The 20,479-nt window shown below is 48.3% G+C and overlaps 2 protein-coding genes across 6 annotated transcripts in view; one reads left to right on the plus strand and one right to left on the minus strand.

Annotated features, from left to right (window-relative positions):
- Positions 1-7,355: 7,355 nt before the first annotated feature.
- On the minus strand, positions 7,356-19,958 carry AP4B1 (adaptor related protein complex 4 subunit beta 1). 4 transcript variants are annotated; one of them, XM_058660077.1, is made up of 11 exons: positions 19,857-19,958; positions 18,886-19,039; positions 17,433-17,657; positions 16,183-16,313; positions 15,683-15,830; positions 14,878-15,374; positions 12,368-12,451; positions 11,549-11,652; positions 8,555-8,762; positions 8,026-8,307; positions 7,356-7,787 (listed from the first exon to the last, which is right to left on the minus strand). In XM_058660077.1, the coding sequence occupies exons 2-11, from the start codon at positions 18,996-18,998 to the stop codon at positions 7,360-7,362; spliced, it is 2,220 nt and encodes a 739-aa protein (XP_058516060.1). In that variant the 5' UTR covers positions 18,999-19,039; positions 19,857-19,958; the 3' UTR covers positions 7,356-7,359. The 4 variants fall into 4 exon arrangements, with proteins under 4 accessions (XP_058516060.1, XP_058516057.1, XP_058516058.1 ...); XM_058660074.1 differs by lacking the exon at positions 19,857-19,958 and adding an exon at positions 19,274-19,566; XM_058660075.1 differs by lacking the exon at positions 19,857-19,958 and adding an exon at positions 19,145-19,268.
- Positions 19,571-20,479, plus strand: part of DCLRE1B (DNA cross-link repair 1B) — a 145,116-nt gene continuing 144,207 nt past the window's right edge. For both annotated transcript variants that reach the window (XR_009244900.1, XM_058660080.1), the window contains exon 1: positions 19,571-19,877. Coding sequence is in view for 1 of the 2 variants with exons in the window: in XM_058660080.1 (XP_058516063.1) it covers positions 19,689-19,877 (189 nt within the window). In the remaining variant the exon portion in view is untranslated. The remainder of the gene's footprint in view (positions 19,878-20,479) is intronic.

Consider the following 20,479-nt stretch of genomic DNA (forward strand, 5'->3'; position numbering starts at 1 on the left):
GCACGGTGGCCTAGCAGCTAAGTCCTCGCCTTGAACCAGCCAGGATCCCATATGGACGGCTGTTCTAATCCCGGCAGCTCCACTTCCCATCCAGCTCTCTGTTTGTGGCCTGGGAAAGCAGTTGAGGATGGCCCAGGGCCTTGGGACCCTGTACTCACATGGAAGATCTGGAGGAAGTTCCTGACTCCTGGCTTTGGATTGGCGCAGCACCGGCCGTTGCGCTCACTTGGGGAATGAATCATCGGACGGAAGATATTTCTCTGTCTCTCCTCTCTGTATATCTGACTTTCCAATAAAAAGAAATAAATCTTTTTTAAAAAAGGATTATTTATGGAAAAGCTATGTGCAAAGAGCTTTGGCACACTAAAAACAACACAGAAAAAAATGATACAAGCAGAACTACTCTGTTCTAGAGCTTACACTTCAGCAGAAATGACTGCTATTGAATTTCTAATCACACAGTTATTTAGCCTATTGTGATATGGTGAATTGAGATATAATAGGGAAACAGGGCCCGGTGCGATAGCATAGTGGTTAAAGTCCTTGCCTTGCACACGCCAGGATCCCATACGGGCGCTGATTCTAATTCCAGTGGCCCCACTTCCCATCAGCTGCCTGCTTGTGGCCTGGAAAAGCAGTCGAGCACAGCCTTGACCCTGCACCCGCATGGGAGACCTGGAAGAAGTTACTGCTCCTAGCTTAACTCTAGCTGCAGTGGCTGCCTGGGGAGTGAACCATCAGATATAAAATCTTCCTCTCTGTCTCTGCTCCTCTCTGTATATCTGACTTTTTAATTAAAAAAACTAGATAAAATCTCTTTAAAAATAAAAATAAAGAGATTTGCTAGGTGAAAAGAAGGAAATAAGAATGTTCCAAGTGCAGGAGAGTACACGCAGAATTCAGGCTTTGAAGCTGCAAACAAACAACTTGGCCATTTGAAGGATCATACATGGTGACAATATGAAGCGATTCACAGGGACATTATGAATATTAAATAAGATGATGTTATATGGAACGACTCAGCCCTGTCTGGCATGCAACAAATGCTTGTCTTCCATTTAGCCCAAGGCCTAATAATTAGGACAAGACAGATCTGACATTCACCAAAAAAAGGGATTTTCCTAACAGGAGTGGACTCCATTATTGTTTTAAGATATTTTAGGATTGATTACTTAAATGTTGTGACTGCCTTCTTTTTTAAAGGATGTATTTATTTTTATTGGAAAGACAGATTTACAGAGACAGAAAGGTCTTCTGTTAACTGGTTCACTCCCCAAGTATTCGCAACAGCCGAAGCTGAACCGATCGGAAGCCAGGAGCCAGGAGCTTCTTTCAGGTCTCCCATGTGGATACAGGGTCCCAAGGCTTTCGGCCAGCCTCTACTGCTTTCCTAGGCCACATGCAGGGAGCTGGATGGGAAGTGTAGTAGCCAGGATACAAATGGGCACCCATATGAGATCCTGACACATGCAAAGGGAGGATTTAGCCCTTGAGCCATCACTGTAGGCCCATAGCTGCCTTCTTAGTGTAGCTAAACCCAGACTGTGGGTTTGGTGTTGTACGACACACTGAAACCTCTCAAGCAGCCTGTCTACCACTCAATTTGTTGCACAAACCTGTCAGAACTGGTGAAATTATGGGAAGAGAGACAGCCTGGACTTAAAATGCAATCATATGGAATGTTGGCATCACAGATGGTGGCTTAACCCATTGCATTAGTACATAAGCTTTTTTAAAATCTATTTTATTTTTTGGGCCCGGCATGGTGTGGCCTAGCGGCTAAAGTCCTCGCCTTGAACATCCGGGATCCCATGTGGGTGCCGGTTCTAGTCCCGGAAGCTCCACTTCCCATCCAGCTCCCTGCTTGTGACCCGGGAAAGCAGTTGAGGATGGCCCAAAGCTTTGGCACCCTGCACCCGCGTGGGAGACCCGAAAGAGGTTCCTGGTTCCCAGCTTCGGATCGGCGCAGCACCAACTGTTGTGGTCACTTGGGGAGTGAATCATCGGATGGAAGATCTTCCTCTCTGTCTCTCCTCCTCTGTGTAGGTCTGACTTTGTAATAAAAATAAATAAATCTTCACAAAAATAAATAAAATTTATTTTATTTTTATTGGAAAGGCAGATATACAGACAGGAGAGACAGAGAGAAATACCTTCCGTCCGATGTTTCACTCCCCAACTGACTGCAACGGCCAGTGCTGCATCAGTCTGAAGCCAGGAGTCAGGAGCTCTTCTAGGTCTCCCACGTGAGTGCAGGATCCCAAGGCCCTAGGTCATCCTAGACTGCTTTCCCAGGCCACAAGCAGGGAGCAACATGGGAAGTGGGGCTGCTGGGATTAGAACCAGCACCCATATGGGATCCCGGCGCATTCAAGATGAAGACTTTAACCGCTAAGCCACTGTGCTGGGCCTAGTACATAAGCTCTAAATGCTCATTTTTAGGGCTGGCTTTGTGGCATCATACTTCTAGCTGCCACCTGAAGCATCAGTATCACATATGAGCCAGTTTAGGTCTTAGCTGCTCCACTTCCCATCCAGCTTCCTGCTAATGTACCTGGGAGAGCAGTGGAAAATAGTCCACACACTTGAGTTCCGACACCTACAAGGCAAACCTAGATGAAGCTTCTGGCTTTGGCCTGGTGTAGCCCTGGTCATTGCAGCCATTTCGGTAGTGAACTGGCAGATGGAAGATCTGTCTCTCCCTCTCTTTCTGTAAGTCTGTTTTTCAAATAAATAAATAAAAGAATACTTAAAAACAAATACAAATAAAAGGTCATTTTCATTTGTTGTTTTCTAGCACTATTTTTCTATAAACAAAATGAATGTGTTTTCAGTTTTTCCAGTGGTTTTTAATTAAGATTTTATTTATTTCATTATTTATTTGAAAGATTTACAGAGTGGGGGATCAGAGAGAGGTTCTCCATTTGCTGATTCATTCCCTAAATGGCCGCAATGGCCTGAACTGAACAAACCCAATGCAGGAGCTAGGAGCTTCTTCTGGGTCTGCCATGTGGGTGCAGAAGCCCAAAGACTTGAGCCGTCCTCCACTGTCCCTAGGCCATAAGCAGAGTTCTCTCTGCTTTTCTTGTCCAATAAAAATAAATAAATAAAACCATAGTTTCCAAAAGCAACAGTTTCATGTTCTCTGGATTTTTTTTCTTTCAAGATTTATTTGTTTGTTTTTTATTGGAAAGACAGATTTACAGAGAGATTTAGAGACAGAAAGGGGAAGATCTGCCATCCATTTGTTCACTCCCCATATGGCTGAAACGGCCAGAGCTGAGTCAATCCAAAGCCAGGAGCTTCTTCCAGGTCTCCCACATGGGAGCAAGGTTCCAAGGGGTTGAGCCATTCTTCACTACCTTCCCAGGCCATCAGCAGGGAGCTGGATGAAAATAGAGCAGCCAGGACATGAACCAGAGCCCACACAGGACCCAGTACTTACAGGTGAAGGATTAGCCAATTGAGCAACCACACTGGCCTGCTGGGTACACCTCTTACTTTATAAAAAAGCAACTAAGTAGAACTTAATTTTCTGTTTTTAAAAATTCATTTGAGGGCCCAGCGGCGTGGCCTACCGGCTAAAGTCCTCGCCTTGAAAGCCCCAGGATCCCATATGGGCACCGGTTCTAATCCCGGCAGCTTCACTTCCCAGCCAGCTCCCTGCTTGTGGCCTGGGAAAGCAGTCGAGGATGGCCCAAAGCTTTGGGACCCTGCACCCGCCTGGGAGACCCGGAAGAGGTTCCTGGTCCCGGCATCGGATTGGCGCGTACCGGCCCGTTGTGGCTCACTTGGGGAGTGAATCATCGGATGGAAGATCTTCCTCTCTGTCTCTCCTCCTCTCTGTATATCCGGCTTTCCAATAATAATAAAATCTTTTAAAAAAAAAAATCATTTGAAAGGCAGATCCCACACAGAGAGAAAGGGAGAAGTAGAGAAAGCTTCCATCTGCTGGTTCACTCTCCAAATGTCATCAATAGTTAGGACTGAGCCAAGAGCCTAGAACACCATTCTGGTCTCCCACATGGTAGTCAATGGACCAAGCACCTGGGTCATCCTCTGCTGCTTTCCCAGACACACTATCAGGAACTAGATCAGAAACAAAGGAACAGCATGCAAACCAGAACTCTGACAGCTTTGCAAGTGACAGCTTAACCCTCTGAGCCACAATGCTGGCAACAAACTGAACCTTGAGGTTCTGATAGTTGGGATTTCTTTGATAAATTATTCATTCAAAATTGCTGAACCATACTCAATTTTCTTCAGGTTGGCTTCTTAATTATATTCATAGTCTTTTTTTAAAAAGATTTATTTTTATTTGAAAGTCAGATATACAGAGAGGAGGAGAGACAGTGAGGATGATCCTCCATCCAATGATTCACTCCCCAAGTGACCGCAACGGCCAGTGCAGCACTGATCCAAAACTAGAAGCCAGGAACTTCCTCCAGATTTCCCACATTGGTGCGGGGTCCCAAGGCCCTGAGCCATCCTCAATTGCTTTCCCAGGCCACAGGCAGGGAGCTGGATGGAAAGTGGGACTGCCAGGATTAGAACTTGTGACCATATGGGATCCTGGTGTGTTCAAGGCAAGGACTTTAGCTGCTAGGCCACTACACCAGGCCCTATATTCATAATCTTTAAAGATTTGAAATTCAGAGTTACAGAGAGAGAGCGAGAAACAGAGATCTTCCACCTACTGATTCACTTCACAAATGCCTGCAGTGGCAGAACTGAACTGGTCCAAAGCCAGGAGCCAGGAACTTTCTGCAGGTCTCCCACATGAGTGCTGAGACCCAAAGACTTGGGCCATCCTCCACTGATTTCCCAGGCTCAGAAGGGAGCTGGATGGAAACTGCAGCAGTGGGGACTTGAACTGGCACCTTTACACCTTTACCTGTTACGCCATGGTGTCACTCTCCCAGCCTGGTCTTTAATTTTCAAAAGCCAGCTCATTTACTCGATCTCCACCACCTGCATTCTTTCCCCTTGTCACACTTTAAACTGGCAGCTCTTTACACTTCTGTAAATATTTATGGGTCTCACTGAACAAATGAAAACACAGAAAGGCAACTCTGAAGCTGTTCTGGTTCCTCTCTTCCGATGCTGGGGCTCCACAGCCAAGACTGTGGTTCTTATCGGAGGCAACAGTGCCCACCCAGGGGGATCTTTGGCAGTTTCTGGAGATGTTTTTTCTGTTGATATGTTGACATGCCTGGGGTTTTGACAGGCATCTAACAAGTGGAAGCCAGAGATGCTGTACATAGAATCATCTAGCCCAAATGTCAATACTGCCATTGTTAAGAAAATCTGTCTAGATGGGATCCCATTATTTTCTGTATCTTCAAAACACCAATCCCCAACCACCACCAGAATCTAATTACTTGTAGCCACTCATTCAGTCACTAGGTAGGCACTGTGGAAACAGCAGGAAACAAATACCTTCGCTATCCTTCGTAGCTGTCCAGTACGGGGAGATCTTTAAGAAAACTAAAAAAGTCTAAACTGCCCACCTGTTCCCTGCTCTGTGAAGAGCCTAGTTGAGAGTGCTGGGTGAGACATGATCTGAAGGCTATGCAGTCTGTACGTGGGTAGTAAGAGTTCTGGAATTAAACTGGATGATGAAGGCTATACATTGGATCATGTTATCCCAAGTCCTTGAGAAATGCCTTATTTATGCCTCATGCTAAAATTACACTCTGCTTTTACTGAAAATTACTGACAGAGTGAGTCATAGGGATAGCACTGTGGCATAGTGGGTCAAAACACCACCTGTGGTGCTAGGCATCCCATATGGGCACCGGTTTACATACCAGCTGCACCATTTTTGATCCAGCTCCCTGCTAAGGTGCTTGAGAAAGCAGTGGAAGATAGTCCAAGTCTTTGGACCCCTGTACTCACGTCTAAGACCCCAGAAGAAAGTCTTGTCTCCTGGCTTTAGAGCAGCCCAGCTCCAGCCTTTGCAGCCATTTGGGGAATGAACCAGTGGATGAAAGACTCTCTCTCCCTCTAACTCTGCCTTTCAACAAATAAAGAAGTCTTAAAGCAAACAGTCAGGTATAAACCCTTTACCAGCTTCCCAGATACATATATATATGAAGGATGTAATTTTCTTGTAGAAATTAAGAATTGGAGGTGCCAACGTGGTGCTTAGCAAGCTAATCCTCTGCCTGCAACACCTGCCTCCCATATGGGTGCCAGATTGAGTACTGGATGCTCCACTTCTGATCTAGCCGATGTAACATCTTTATCTTCATCTCTCCTTCTCTGTAAACTGCCTTTCCAATAAAATAAAATGTAAAAAAAAAGAGTTGGGGTTGGGGGAGAAACACAGAGGTAAGAGAGAGCCTGGTACCTTCAGGGAGCTGCCAAGTTGCCTGCTTTTGCCAGAAGACAGGGTGTTAAGGGAGTAGCAAGACATGAGATCAAAGAGACACTTTAGCTGCCACCAGACTTTGGACTCTGGCTTCAAGAACAAAACTGAAAACATGAGGACAGAAAGATGTTAATTTCAAGGTGGAGGAATCCACCATGGTGGGGGGAACCCAGTGCCTATAAAACTGTGTCACATAATGCAATGTAATCAATAAAAAATATATAAATTTTTAAAAAGACGTTAATTTTGTTTTATTTATTTTAAATCTTTTTTTTTTTTTAGATTTATTTTTACTGCAAAGTCAGATATATAGGGAGGAGGAGAGACAGAAATATCTTCCATCCGATGATTCACTCCCCAAGTAACTGTAATGGCCGGTGCTGCGCGGATCCAAAGCCAGGAGCCAGGAGCTCTTCCAGGTCTCCCACATGGGTGTAGGGTCCTAAGGCTTTGGGCCATCCTCAACTGCTTTCCCAGGCCACAAGCAGGGAGCAGGATGGGAAATGGAGCTGCCGGGATTAAAACTGGCACCCATATGGGATCCTGGCACGTGTAAGGTGAGGACTTTAGCTGCTAGGCCATGACGCCAGGCCCAAGACATTAATTTTATAACCCAGGAGAGAAAAAATGAGCCCCACCAATAGCGACTCCCACAAGTTTCCTCCGATATCAACCATCTTTAATTGTAAAACAGGTTACACCGGAATGGGTTGGAACAGATCCCAATCCAAATCTCACACCATTCCAACTCCCTTACCAAGATTCACCTTTATAAGATCATCCATTAAAAAATGGGGTCATTCACCAAAGCCATGGAAAGAATTAAGTCACTTGTCTTTGGACAAAAAAAAAAAGTACCTATCCTGATTCCTAGACTTCCCATTCTCCTTTGTCTCTGATAGTATCTGACTTCCAGCAGCTCTGACAAGAAAGATAAGGAACTCTGATGGCTACTCATCTCCTTCAGGAAGAATAGCACGCGTCTGTTATGACTTCATGTCTCCGACTGTTCCAACCACGGTTTCTAACACAGACACGAAGCTGCTGAGCTTCTCTGGCCTTGCCTCACTCTGCTTCACTGAGAGCCGCAGTTCTGAGTCCATGGGCTCCAAGAGCAGCTCTGCTAGAAACACACAGTCAGTGTCGTCCTGAGCACTGAGGTAGGCTTTCCAGGGCTGGGCCCCAGCCCTGCTCATGGCGATGGTCTGGATGTTGACGACTTGCAGAGCCATCTGCAGCGTATCAGGATGGACTGCGCCCTGCCACGGCAACACCTGCTGATGGGCAACCTGGAGGCTCAGCCAAGTCTTCTCAAAACACTCAGCAGTCAGCTGCCGGTCGGGGACTAGCATGAGGGCTCCAGAGTCAGGAAGATCCTGTGCCCTCTCTTGGTCCTCTTCGGGAATCAAGGGTCCTAAAAACAGAAAGTTCGTGTGAGAGGTGTTCTTCATCTAGAAGAGTTACATGTTTCATCTAAATTCTCAAAGAGTCACAATGAATTGGTCTTTGGAGAAATGGCTTAAAAAACCAAGGGTAAACTTCTTTTTTTCCTCACAACGGCTTCAAATCCAGGCAACAGTCCATTGGTCTACCAGTCATTGCAACAGGTGAAGATTTAGCATGATAAGCAGTAAGGGAGGGACCACTTTTACCTGCTGTGACAAGCGAGGCTGTGCTGGGAAGCTCCAGGCCATAGCGCTCTGCCCCCTGGCACTTAGTGATCACTGCCCAGCGGGCCTTGCCATACACTGGCACCAATGTGTTGAAGTCTGTGGCCCAGCTGTTCACAGGTCTTTCGGCCTGATCCTCCAGAAGTCGAAGGGAAGGGTCAGATTTAGGGCTACACAGGATCCGCTTAGCTTCCTCAATGCCGACTAAGAGGAGCCGGTAACAGAAGAGACCTCGGTCCCGCACGGCCATATCCTTTTCTTCTTCTGGGGTAAGACAACAGAGGGAGTTAGCAAAAATCCAAGGACATTCTCCTCTTACCCTTGTGCCAATCATTAGGGAGAAAAAAAATGGAGAAGTGAAAAAAGTCTAGAAAGCATGAATATTAGTATTATTTTTTCAGGTCCAAGAGATGATTCATCAACCAAAAAAAAAAAAGAAAGAAAAAAAAAAGATGAGAATTTCACGAGGCATCTTGGCAAGTCCTGCTTTCTTCCGGAAAGCAAAGCCTACCTATGCAGTAATGGAACAACCGTCCCAGCATGTCCTGGCACTCGGCAGGGCGAGAGAAGAAGAGGCGCAGCAGGGCCGTGAGCAGCTCCATCTTCACAGCTGCGAACGTCTCCGACTTCACGTTCTCCACAAAGTCCTCTAACACATACGGGGCATTGGGGATCCTTTCCCCGTGGACCCCGAGGAGCCAGATCAGAGCCTGCTTCCCCTGGGAACGAAGGAGTAACAACAGGTGTTCGGGAGGTGGCTGTCTAAACGCAGGAGACAGGAAGGCTTTATGGCATTGCTTTTCCCCTGGCACCAGAAGGAAAGGTGTCATCTTTCAGCTTGCACTGCATGGATGTCCCCTCCTGTATTCTACACAACACACAGGCATGAAATTCTCAAGCACAAGAGGGAACTTCACAGTTCTACAACCTATGTTGATTAAACCATAGTAGGCTGCTTCTGCTTTTGGGGCCTCTGGCTCAATCTGGGGCTTAGTGTTTCAGTAGAATCTCCTGACAGAATTTCTCTCAGTGTTTCATGGAAGCTTATTAACCTAGAGTGCACCTGAGAATCATTTGTGAAGCTTTTTGAAAAATCTCTCTTGAAGGCCCAGCACAACAGCCTGGTGGCTAAATCCTGACCTTGCCATGTGCCAGGATGTCCTGGCCGCCCCACCACTTCCCGTCCAGTTCCCTGCTTACGGCCTGGGAAAGCAGCAGAGGATGGCTCAAGGCCTTGAGACCCTGCACCTGCATGGGAGAGTCAGAAGCTCTGGGATCCTGGCTTCGGATCAGCTCAGCTCTAGCCATTGAGGCCACTTGGGGAATGAACCAGCAGATGGAAGATCTTTCTCTGTGTACCTCCTCTCTGTGGATCTGACTTTCCAATAAAAATAAACAAATATTTAAAGAAGATCTCTTTGGGGCAGCATCTGGTGTGCTGCCTGTAATCACACATCCCACAGTGGGGTTGCTGGGTTTGAATCCTGGCTTTGCTGTTGTTTCTTCTTATTTTTTGAAGATTAATTTAGTAGGAAGTCAGAGCTACCTCTCAGTAGATCTTCCATCTGCTATTTCATTCCCGAGTTGGCCACAATGGCCAGGGCTAAGCCCGGATGAAGCCAGGAGCCAGGAGTTTCATCTGGTCTCCCATGTGAGTGCAGGGGTCCAAACATTTGGGCCATCTACTCTTGTTTATTGCAGGCCATTAATGGGAGCTTGGAAGTGAAGCAGGTCAGACATGAACCGACACCTGTATGGGATGCTGGCATCACACAGACAGTGGCTTTACTCACTGTATCGCAGTGTTGGATCCTGGCTCTGCTTCTCACTCCAGCTTTCTGCTAATGTGTACCCTGAGAAGCAGCAGGTGATGGTACGAGTTCTTGGGTCACTGCTGCCCATGTGGGAAACCACAAGTGAGTTCCTGGCTCCTGGCTTCAACCTGACCAAGCCCCAGCTATTGTGTACATTTGAGGAATGAACTAGCAGATAAATATTTTTGTTTTTGTGTCTCTTTTCACTCTACCTCCTCTTTTTTTTTTACTTCCTCATCTTCCCTCCATGCCTCTCACTTTCAAATAAATAAAATAAAATTTTCAAAGAGCACCTTATATCCACTATGCTATAATACTTAAATCTGCAAACTTGTGGTGAAGCCAAATCTTTGTAAAACTTTCACAGATTATTCTGCTTCTGATTCTATCTGTAAATTGCATGGTTTCAATCTCTAGCTCAGAACTGTTCAAGAAAGCCATGTGAGGTTGGGGGAAAGTGGCTGATGTTGCGGCACACTGAGCTAAGCTGTTAACTGGCACCCCATATGAGTGCCAGTTTGTGTGCTGGCTGCTCCACTTCTGATTCAGCTCCCTGCTGAAGCACCTGGAAAAGCAGCAGAACATGGCCCAGGCGCCTGGGCTCCTTCTCTCATGTGGAAATCCAGGCTCCTGGTTTCAGCCTGGCTTAGCCCCAGCCATTGTATCCACTTGGGAGTGAATCAACAGTAAAGATCTTTCTCTGTAACTCTGCCTTTAAAATGCACAAACAAATCCTTTTTAAAATTTCTTTTTAAAAAAATGTTTTTAAAAATGTTTTTACTGTGATTGAAAAGGCATATTTACAGAGAGGAGGAGACATAGAAAGATCCTCCATCTGCTGGATCACTCCATAAATGACTGCAACAGCAGAGCAGAGCTGATCCAAAGCCAGGAGCCAGGAGCTTCTTTTGGGTCTTCCCACGTGGGTGCAGGTCCCAAGGACTTTGGCCATCCTCTACTCCTTTCCCAGGCCATAAGCAGGGAGCTGGATGGGAAATGGGGCAGCTGAAACATGACCCAATACCCATAGGGGATCCTGGCACTGGAAGGAGGAGGATTAGCCAATTAAGCCATTGTGCCAGGCCCAAATCTGTCCTTTTTTTTAAGAGCAAAAGACAGTGTAAAGAATTCTAACAATAATCAGATTATTTCTGTTTGCATAATTTATATGTCATCCACATCCTGAAGAGAATGTGAAATGGCAGTCAGTTTTTGGAGTTTCCACTTCTGACAAAATAAGTAGATTAAAAATAAATAAATAAGGGGCCCGGCATATTGGCATATTAGTTAAAGCCCCCGCCATTCATGTGCCAGGATCCCATATGGGCGCGGCTCTAATCCTGGCAGCCCTGCTTCCCATCCAGCTCCCTGCTTGTGGCCTGGGAAAGCAGTCAAGGACAGCCCAAAGCCTTGGGACCCTGCATCCATATGGGAGACCCAGAGGAAAGTTCCTGGGTCCTAGCTTTGGATCAGCGCAGCACCAGCTGTTGCGGTCACTTGGGGAGTTAATCATCAGACGGAAGATCTTCTTCTCTGTCTCTCCTCCTCTCTGTATATCCATCTTTCCAATAAAAATAAATAAATAAATCTTTAAATAAAGAAATTACTTAAAAGAAATCGAATCCATTTCAGAGGGCAGGCTTCCCATGAATTCCCCTTCTGGCCAGAAATAAAAGAGGCTAGCACCCTACCTCATTGTCCTGAATGTACTGCTCACAGCCAGGTAGGGCTCGACACACGGCTTCGGTACACTGAGGACACAGCCAGACCAGGTCGCGGAAGGTCTGCACCACCACTACAACACAGCCGGGGCACAGGAGCACGGGGTTAGAACTCCACGCGGGAAGAAGTCACCGCAGGAGTCATGTACTCAGCTCAGACTTCTGCTAGCTTTCTGTGAAATGAGTTTTGCAGGGGAGTCACTGAGGACTTGGCAAATGGGCAAGAACACCTGGAATGGATGTACCAGACTGGGCTGAGGACAGACGTAGTACTGTGTGGGAAAGCATTTCGTCACGTGTACAGTTCTTGTAAATTGTGGAATGGTGTCGCTGGTAAAAGATCACTCTGAAGACAGTATTAATGGAGCCACCAGGATTAGGTCTCTGGTGAAGCAAGAAGGGCGCTTCAGGTATAAAACCTAAGACATGCACAACTGGCACTTGTGTGAGCCCTTAATAAATGCCTTTTTCTGGTTTGCATCCTATATACTTTGCTTGCCTCACCACAGTTCCAGCCCTGGAAGCCACTGCCTATTGTATTACGTCTTAAAGCAAGAACGGGTAAAGATGGCGAAAACAACAGGCAAGGCCATCCTGATGGGTTTCATATCCACAGAAGAGAGGAGGCATCCTAAAGCTTCTCTATGAGCTCTGTAGCCCATGTGCTTCTCCGAAATGACGATACAAGAAAGATCTTTCTGTCAATATTCATTCAACAGCAAATATTTGTTCAGCACCCTCCACAGGCCAGACACGTGACCGAAACAATCCTGGAAAGACAGCTATTACCTGTGGTAATGTGTTCTTGTCGCAGCTCCAGCAGTTCTGTAAGAATCTGTACACACTGATCCGTATAAGTCCTGGCAATGCTACCTACCAAAGGAGGAAAGGCAGGAAATGACAAAGCCAAATACTAGCACCTTATCTAAGATCACTTTCTACCAAAGACAAGGAGGACCAGAAGTACCTTGGGGGGGGAAATAATCCCTTACTTGATGAAATACAAAGAATCTAAGTTTGCTATAAAGGAAACCTTAGTAAAAATCCTGGTGAGGGCCATTTGTGGTATAGTGCAGTAAGCTGCTACCTGCACCATGCCAGCGTCCCATATGGGTGCCATTTCAAGTCCCAGCTGCTCTACTTCCAATTCAGATGCCTGCTGATGGCCTTGAAAAGCAGTGAAGCATGGCTCAAGTGCTTGGGCCCCTGCTACCCAAGTGGGAGACCTGGAAGAAGCTCTTGAGTCCTGGCTCTGGGCTGGCCCAGCCCTGCTGTTGTAGCCATTTGGGGAATGTATCAGTGGATTCTCTCTTCCCCTCTCTCTCCCCCTCTGTAACTCTGACTTTCAGATAAATAAATATTTTTAAATAATCAACTTTTTTTAATAGCTAGAAATTGGGAAGTTCTGAAAGAAGTGTTAATGTTGAGGAATTTCCCATTAGACAAACTTGCAGTAACAAAGGTATTTATATGGCAGGCAGGCAGGAGGCAGCCTTCTGGTTCCAGCACACCTGTACAGGAACATTACAGCTGCAGGGGGCACTAATAGCAGTTGATTAACTCCAAGGATTTCTTTTTTTTTTTCAAAGATTTATTTATTTTTTTTAAAGATTTATTTATTTTCATTACGAAGTTGGATATACAGAGAGGAGGAGAGACAGAGAGGAAGATCTTCCATCCGATGATTCACTCCCCAAGTGAGCTGCAATGGGCCGGTGCTGTGCAGATCCGAAGCCAGGAACCAGGAACTTCTTCCAGGTCTCCCACGTGGATGCAGTGTCCCAAAGCTTTAGGACGTCCTCGACTGCTTTTCCAGGCCACAAGCAGGGAGCAGCATGGGAAGTGGGGCTGCTGGGATTAGAACCGGCGCCCATATGGGATCCTGGTGCATTCAAGGCGAGGACTTTAGCCACTAGGCCATGCTGCCGGGCCCAAGATTTATTTTTATTACAAAGTCAGATATACAGAGAGGAGGAGAGAGAGAGAGAGCAAGATCTTCCGTCCGATGTTTCACTCCCCAAGTGAGCCGCAACGGCCGGTGCTGTGCTGATCTGAACCCAGGAGCCAGGAACCTGCTCCAGGTCTCCCACACGGGTGCAGGATCCCAAAGCTTTGGGCCGTCCTCCACTGCTTTCCCAGGCCACAAGCAGGGAGCAGGATGGGAAGTGGAGCAGCCGGGATTAGAACCAGCGCCCATATAGGATCCCAGCGTGTTCATGGTCCTAGAGTCAGTAAACTGGGTTTCAGACCAAGTGCAGGAATTATATTACCTTTTAGGCAGTTTATTAACCTTTCCTTGTGCAATGTTTTCTTCATCTTTAAAAATGAAACTAAGAAGGGCCCGGCGGCGTGGCCTAGTGGCTAAAGTCCTCGCCTTGAACGCGCTGGGATCTCACATGGGCAGCAGTTCTAATCCCGGCAGCTCCACTTCCCATCCAGCTCCCTGCTTGTGGCCTGGGAAAACAGTCGAGGACGGCCCAATGCTTTGGGACCCAGTACCCGCGTGGGAGACCTGGTACCTGGCTTCAGATTGGCACAGCACCGGCTGTTGCGGTCACTTGGGGAATGAATCATCGGACGGAAGATCTTCCTCTGTCTCTCCTCCTCTCTGTATATCCGACTTTGTAATAAAATAAATAAATCTTAAAAAAAAAAATGAAGCTAAGGGGGTCGCACTGTGTCTTAACAAACAAAAGTGTAGCCTGCAATGCGAGCATCCTATATGGGCTCCGGGTCATGATCCAGCTGCTCCATTGTGATCTTTTAGTGGCCTGCCAAAAGCAGTAGAAGATGGTCCAGGTGCTTGGGACCCTGCCACTCTTGTGGGCGATCCAGAAGAAGCTCCTGGCTTCAGCCTGGCCTAGCCCTGTCTATTGTGGCCATATGGGGGAGTGAACCAATAGATGACTTACTCTTTCTTTTACGGCAATCCTGACTTTCAAAATAAATACATACATATGTTGTAAAAATGATATAAAGTAATAGCATTTGTTCACTTTTTCTGCTTTTTCTGTGAGATGATTATAGGAAAGCATTTTGGATGGGAGACAACAAAAGGTAATGTGAATTTTATGGATTGTATTCTATATCCTGGTAAGTACTAGCAATATTAGTCTTGACCAAACACCACAACTACAATCTGTCTTCCTGCATGGCTATAATCACAGATTTGATTCTTGGGTGCATGGCACGTTGAGACAAGGTTTATTCCCTTTCACCTTCTACAGGTCCTCTGACCACAGCTATGCAGGGCTGGCTGGGGCTGGGCTCTCAGGAGGCAAAAAACAGTGGACACTTACCTATGGCAAAGACAGCGGCCTGCGCAAAGTCAGCAGACACATCAGTGCAGTAGCCTCGTAGCTCCTCCAGCACCTGCTGCACGTTCTCGTCATTCACCAGCTCACACAGCACCTCCACCTTCTGCAGCTTAATGTAGTGAGGCTCCGAATAGGAGCAGAAGAACTTTTTGTAGTGGCTGCTAAAGTGCCCTGGCAAGCTGCGCAAGATCTGGCGCACGTGACACAGGGCAGCAAAACAGAGCTCACGGCTCTCGGAAGAACAGGCAGCCAGCAGCGGTCCCTTGATGCGCACCAGCACGTCGGTCTGCACGTGAGGGAACTTTTTGGCCAAGATCAGGAAGAGTTTGGTGGCTCCCATCACCACACCTGGACTGCTGCTCTTGAGATAGCTGTCCAACAGGTTGAGAATGTCAAACAGTTCCTCCTCGCTGCGGGGCTGGTAGCGCAGCAGAAAGTGCAATACTTCAGCTTGGCCCCACTGGTCCAGTTTTGACATTCTGTCCGAAAACAAAAGTGCTATTTTAGTAACAAAATTAGGACGATCTCCATGCTACTACTGTCTTAGCTGCTCACCATAACAAGGGGAGAGTTCAAACAGGATGTTTCTGCCATCTCCCTGTGTTAGTGTGGGAAATTAAGGCAAATACAAGGAGACTCCTCAGTGAAATACCAGTAATAATTATTGTCAACTTTCTTTTCTACTCTATAGACACGGCTCAAGACTTCTCCTTAACTCAATACATCAACAAGGTCCCACCAGGATGCAGATCTCACAATACGGAGAAGGGCACGGAGGCATCCAAACCGATTTAAGAGATGGTGGGCGATGGGCTTGTTGATGACAACGCCTCCTTCCTGTTTCAGAATCTCCTCTAGGGACCTCAGGCAGTTGACGACCACAATTGGATCCTGGTCACGCAGCAAACTGTATAACTCATTTACCAGGGCACCATCTAGAAAAAAGAACGAGGATCTCAGAAAAGAACAAAGGCATCACAGACACAAAGACACAGCCAGAGTAATGGCCTCTGGCAGGGACCACCGACCTTCTCTGCTTAAACAAATGACAAAGGCAAAAAATCTGGCCATCTCCAGACTGCCCTAAGGAGCTTTTATAAAGGATCTGACTTGGTCTCCAAAGATAGGACCTCTCAGAAAATACCAAGACCTACATTCCATCTTATAGGGCCACATATACAGAAGTGGAACCACATTAATTTCTACAAAAGTAGATCATTTTTTAAAAATATGTATCTACTGGAGGCACAAATGAACAGGAACCACGATGGATAACATTGAACTTACCCACTTCAGAGTCTCCATGAAGATTATGCATCTTAGCACAGCCAAGGACTGCCACCCTCCTGACATAGGAAGCGTTATCCCTTAGCCCATTGAGAATGGGCTGTTGGATATACTCCCGCACACCAGGCATCCTGACAAAGACATTCTGGAGTCAGCTGGATTCTGAAATACTGGCTTGGACCAAATGAAACCCCTGTGTACCTAACGGAAAGTTTAGTGGCTGTTTGAACATGCTTTCATCAGATCATGAAAGAGAGAGAGAAAGCTGTAAGCAAACTTAGAAAGCTATCACTTGGCTTTTCACTTGAACCAATGCTGCACAGGCAGCAAAAATGACAGATACATGATTACTTAAAATCTCCAACCAAAGCTGAGGACTACTTTGCAGATATGAAAAAGGAAAACTGCTGTTAATAAAACTGTGTGACAATGGCTGGAAATCCGAGCTCAACTGGGGTCTAACAGTGTTTTCCCTAGGTTTAAGGTTTCTGAATAAATCATCCTGATTAAAAATCTGCCTCCTGACCTTCTTTCAGTTTCTCAGAGCAGAGAGCTAAGACACAGGGAGGGCTCCCAGCCATTGGTTCACGTCCCATATGCCTGCCGCGGCCGGAGCTAGGTCATGCCAAAGCCACGAGTTGGGAATTTAATCTAGCTCTTGCACGTGGGCAACAGGACCAGCTACTGGAACCATCATTACCTGATGTCCCACCCCCCGCACACCCAACCCCACCAGAGTCTGCGCTAACAAGAAGCTGGGATTGGGAACCAGAGCTAGGATTCCAAGCCAGGTATTCCTGTATGAGACTTGGGCATCTCATCCACAAGGCCAAATGCTCATCCCCCCTGGTCCTTTTAAGATCCAGTTGCGGGCCTGGCGGCGTGGCCTAGCGGCTAAAGTCCTCGCCTTGAATGCGCCAGGATCCCATATGGGCGCCGGTTCTAATCCCGGATGCTCCACTTCCCATCCAGCTCCCTGCTTGTGGCCTGGGAAAGCAGTTGAGGACGGCCCAATGCATTGGGACACTGCACCCGCGTGGGAGACCCGGAAGAGGTTCCTGGTTCCCGGCATCGGATCGGCGCGCATCGACCCGTTGCGGCTCACTTGGGGAGTGAATCATCGGACGGAAGATCTTCCTCTCTGTCTCTCCTGCTCTCTGTATATCTGACTTTGTAATAAAATAAATAAATCTTTAAAAAAAAAAAAAAAGATCCAGTTGCTTTGGACCAAGCAGGGAGGAGCAGCTCACCTGAGGCTGCACATGCTCCGTAGCGCCAACCCTCGCACCATGGGGTTGGGGTCCGAGCAGTCTTTGCACAGGGTGTTGATGGCCAGGAGTGCCAGATCTGGTTTCAGGGGCGCGTACGTGCACATGTACAGATAGACCAACTTCTTCTGAACAATGTCTACAGTGGCACTGGCCTTGACCATCTCCATGAAAACACCAGACATATCCACACCCTGCGTCATGTGCCTGAAAGTAACACAACACAGCAGGCACAAGTGAGACACAAAACGCCCAACCTAGCAGATAGCTTTTACTGACTCCTTACCCAACCACAGTAGGATCTCTTCCAGCAAGTCTACACATAGTGTTTCACACCTTGGGCCAGTAACATTGTTCTCATTCAATTAACTTATTCAGTGCCTAGTTCACTCCAAGAATATACTCCAGGGAGGGAATCCTGAAGGAAAAGGCATGACCTCAGACCTTGAGGAATCCAAAATCTATTCAGGAGGGAGACAAGAATACCACTAATTACAGCACCACAGCTAAGTGATGGGAACAAACAAAGCACAAGGCTCTGAGGGGACCCCGGGCTAGGAAGCCAGAAAGCATTCCTCACGGAGAAGCTGAAGAAGCAGTTATTCAAGGCAGATGTGACAGACAGGTCATGCGACAACGTGTGCAAGGATGATTCAGTCCTGGGAAAGAATGCAAGCAGCAGAATTAGCAGGATGCTCTCTGCCACAATAAGTTTAGCTTTCCTTCCATAGATGCCACTTTTTCACACTGGTCTCCTGCTGGAATCAGCTGAGATATTTGTTAAAAATACAGATTCCTGGTTTCCAGCCCTTCTTTTGAAATCAGAACCATCAATGGGCTGGATATATATATATATATATATATTCTTTAAAAAAAAAAATCTCAGGATTTAGACAGGGAAAAGTTTGGACAGAAATGAGGCAAGGTGACCTGCTACTAGATAGGTACCACAGGTGGCTTTGGTACTGAAGACCTGAACCAGAACAGCACCAAGTGCCAATTAAAACAAAGGAGAGGATAGCTTTGAGAATTATGAATTCATCGCCGCTAGCAGGACCAGGTGCCCAGCTGACTCATACAAGCAGGCTGGCTGTTGCCAGCCTTCCACAGGGACAGAAGCGGAAGAGCAAGTTTGGGGAGCAGGGAAGGATGCCAGAGCTCTTTAGGGATAAAACTTTGATCAATTATCCTGGAGGAAACACAAGCCAGGCAGCCGGGTAGGACAAGCAACTGAGAGAGGCCTGTGCTAGTTCTACCATAGGTCCGGGAGTCATCAGGCCTGAGGGAGAGAGAGGAAACCATGCCCCTCAAGCGAGACTGAGCTGGCACCGGGCAGAGGGGGGGCAGTCTGCAGCGCGTGCCAACAGCCTTGGCTTCCTCCCGGGCGCGGGACCAGGAGCCCGGCTGGGGCTGCACACTCAGAGGCGGGCGGTACCTAATCACTCGCTGGATGACATTCCGGTAGCGCAGCCTATCCGCCTGAATGTGAGGGTTACACAGACCCTTCTTCAGCTCCTTCACCACGTCCTCGGAGCCCAGGTACGGCATCTCGGCCCGGAGGCCCGGGAAACCGCGGGCGCCTTCGGGTCCTGAGGGAAGGAAACGTCAAGTCAGTGACCGACCAGACCAGGGGCGGGATCGGGCCCCGGAACCCTAATCCGGGGGAGGACTCACGCCCTAACCCGCTCCAGCACCTGCTCGCTCGTCGCCCCACCCCACAAGGTGGCTGCCACGGCCCTACACTCCGCGTCCCATTGGCAACCCCGCAGCCGCCGCCAGTCAGCCAAACCCCTTCCTCTCCGAGGCCCGGCCCGGGCCCGCACCCGATAGGCCGGCGCACGCTGTCGGCGGAAGTCCCGCCCCCTCGCGAGGGCCCTCCCGGAGCGCCGAGCTCGGCCGGGATCCCACTGCGGGGTGCCCTTCCCCCTTCTCTCCGCCGGGCCCTCGGCCCTCGGCTGCCTCGGCCTGTCTCCGCCCCGCAGCGCGCGCTTTGAGTGCGGGGCTGCCTGCGCTCCGCGCGGGTGGTGGGAGTGGCGCCCGGTCTCCGCGCCCGCACCGCCGCTTCCTTCCTTGCTTCCACCTCCCGCCTTGCTGAGCTGACTCCCCCCTCCCTGGGATCTCTCGCTCTGTTCTCGTCTGACTCGGGGTAGGGGGAGGTGGGGCGTCGCTCTGGAAGCCTGGCGCTGGGACATCTTGTGCCCATGAAGACCCCTGTGGTGCCCCTGCAGCCCCGCCGCCATGAACGGGGTCCTGATCCCTCACACGCCCATTGCCGTGGACTTCTGGAGCCTGCGCAGGGCTGGGTCCGCGCGGCTCTTCTTCTTGTCCCACATGCACTCGGACCACACAGTGGGCCTGTCCAGCACCTGGGCCCGGCCCCTCTACTGCTCCCCAATCACTGCCCACCTCTTGCATCGCTACCGACAGGTATGGGGGCTCTGGTGGGGACTGGAGGTGGCCCCTGACAGCTGGTCCTGGCGTCTGGGAGGGGCCTCCTGTCACTGCCACGGCGACTCGGAGAGGACGCCCAGCAGCAGCTTGGATCCAGAACATTGGGAGCGTGGCTTTCAACTCACCGACTTGAGATTCTAGCTGTGAAGCTTGAGAAATCTTTTAGTCCACCCCCTGGAGATCACCCCCACCACCACCTTTCCAAAGAAGCCAGGCCAGTGTCTCCTAAACTTGCCTTAACAAGAATCCACCGAAGGTGCTGGATGAATAAACAAGATTGTCCAGCCTCTACACACAACCCCTTCAGATCTGCTAGATGTGGTTGGTGTGGCTCTTGAAAATATGGCTGGATTTTTTTGTTAACAGTCACCCCAAGGGATCATTGGGATCAGGAGAAAATCTGGGAATGGGCGACTGTTCCAGAAAACAGCTCATGTTCTCCTTGCAGTTGTACGAAGGGCAGTGTGGAGGATGATGGCTGCTTGGCCACCCTCATCACAGCATCTGTTCTCGGTGACTCAGGGCTGTGTTGGCTTTCACTTGGTTTGTGTACAGGACAGTCTCTGGTCCAGTACTGG

This window comes from Ochotona princeps, chromosome 2 (genome assembly GCF_030435755.1).
Source record: "Ochotona princeps isolate mOchPri1 chromosome 2, mOchPri1.hap1, whole genome shotgun sequence".
In the NCBI taxonomy this organism is placed as follows: Eukaryota; Metazoa; Chordata; class Mammalia; order Lagomorpha; family Ochotonidae; genus Ochotona; species Ochotona princeps.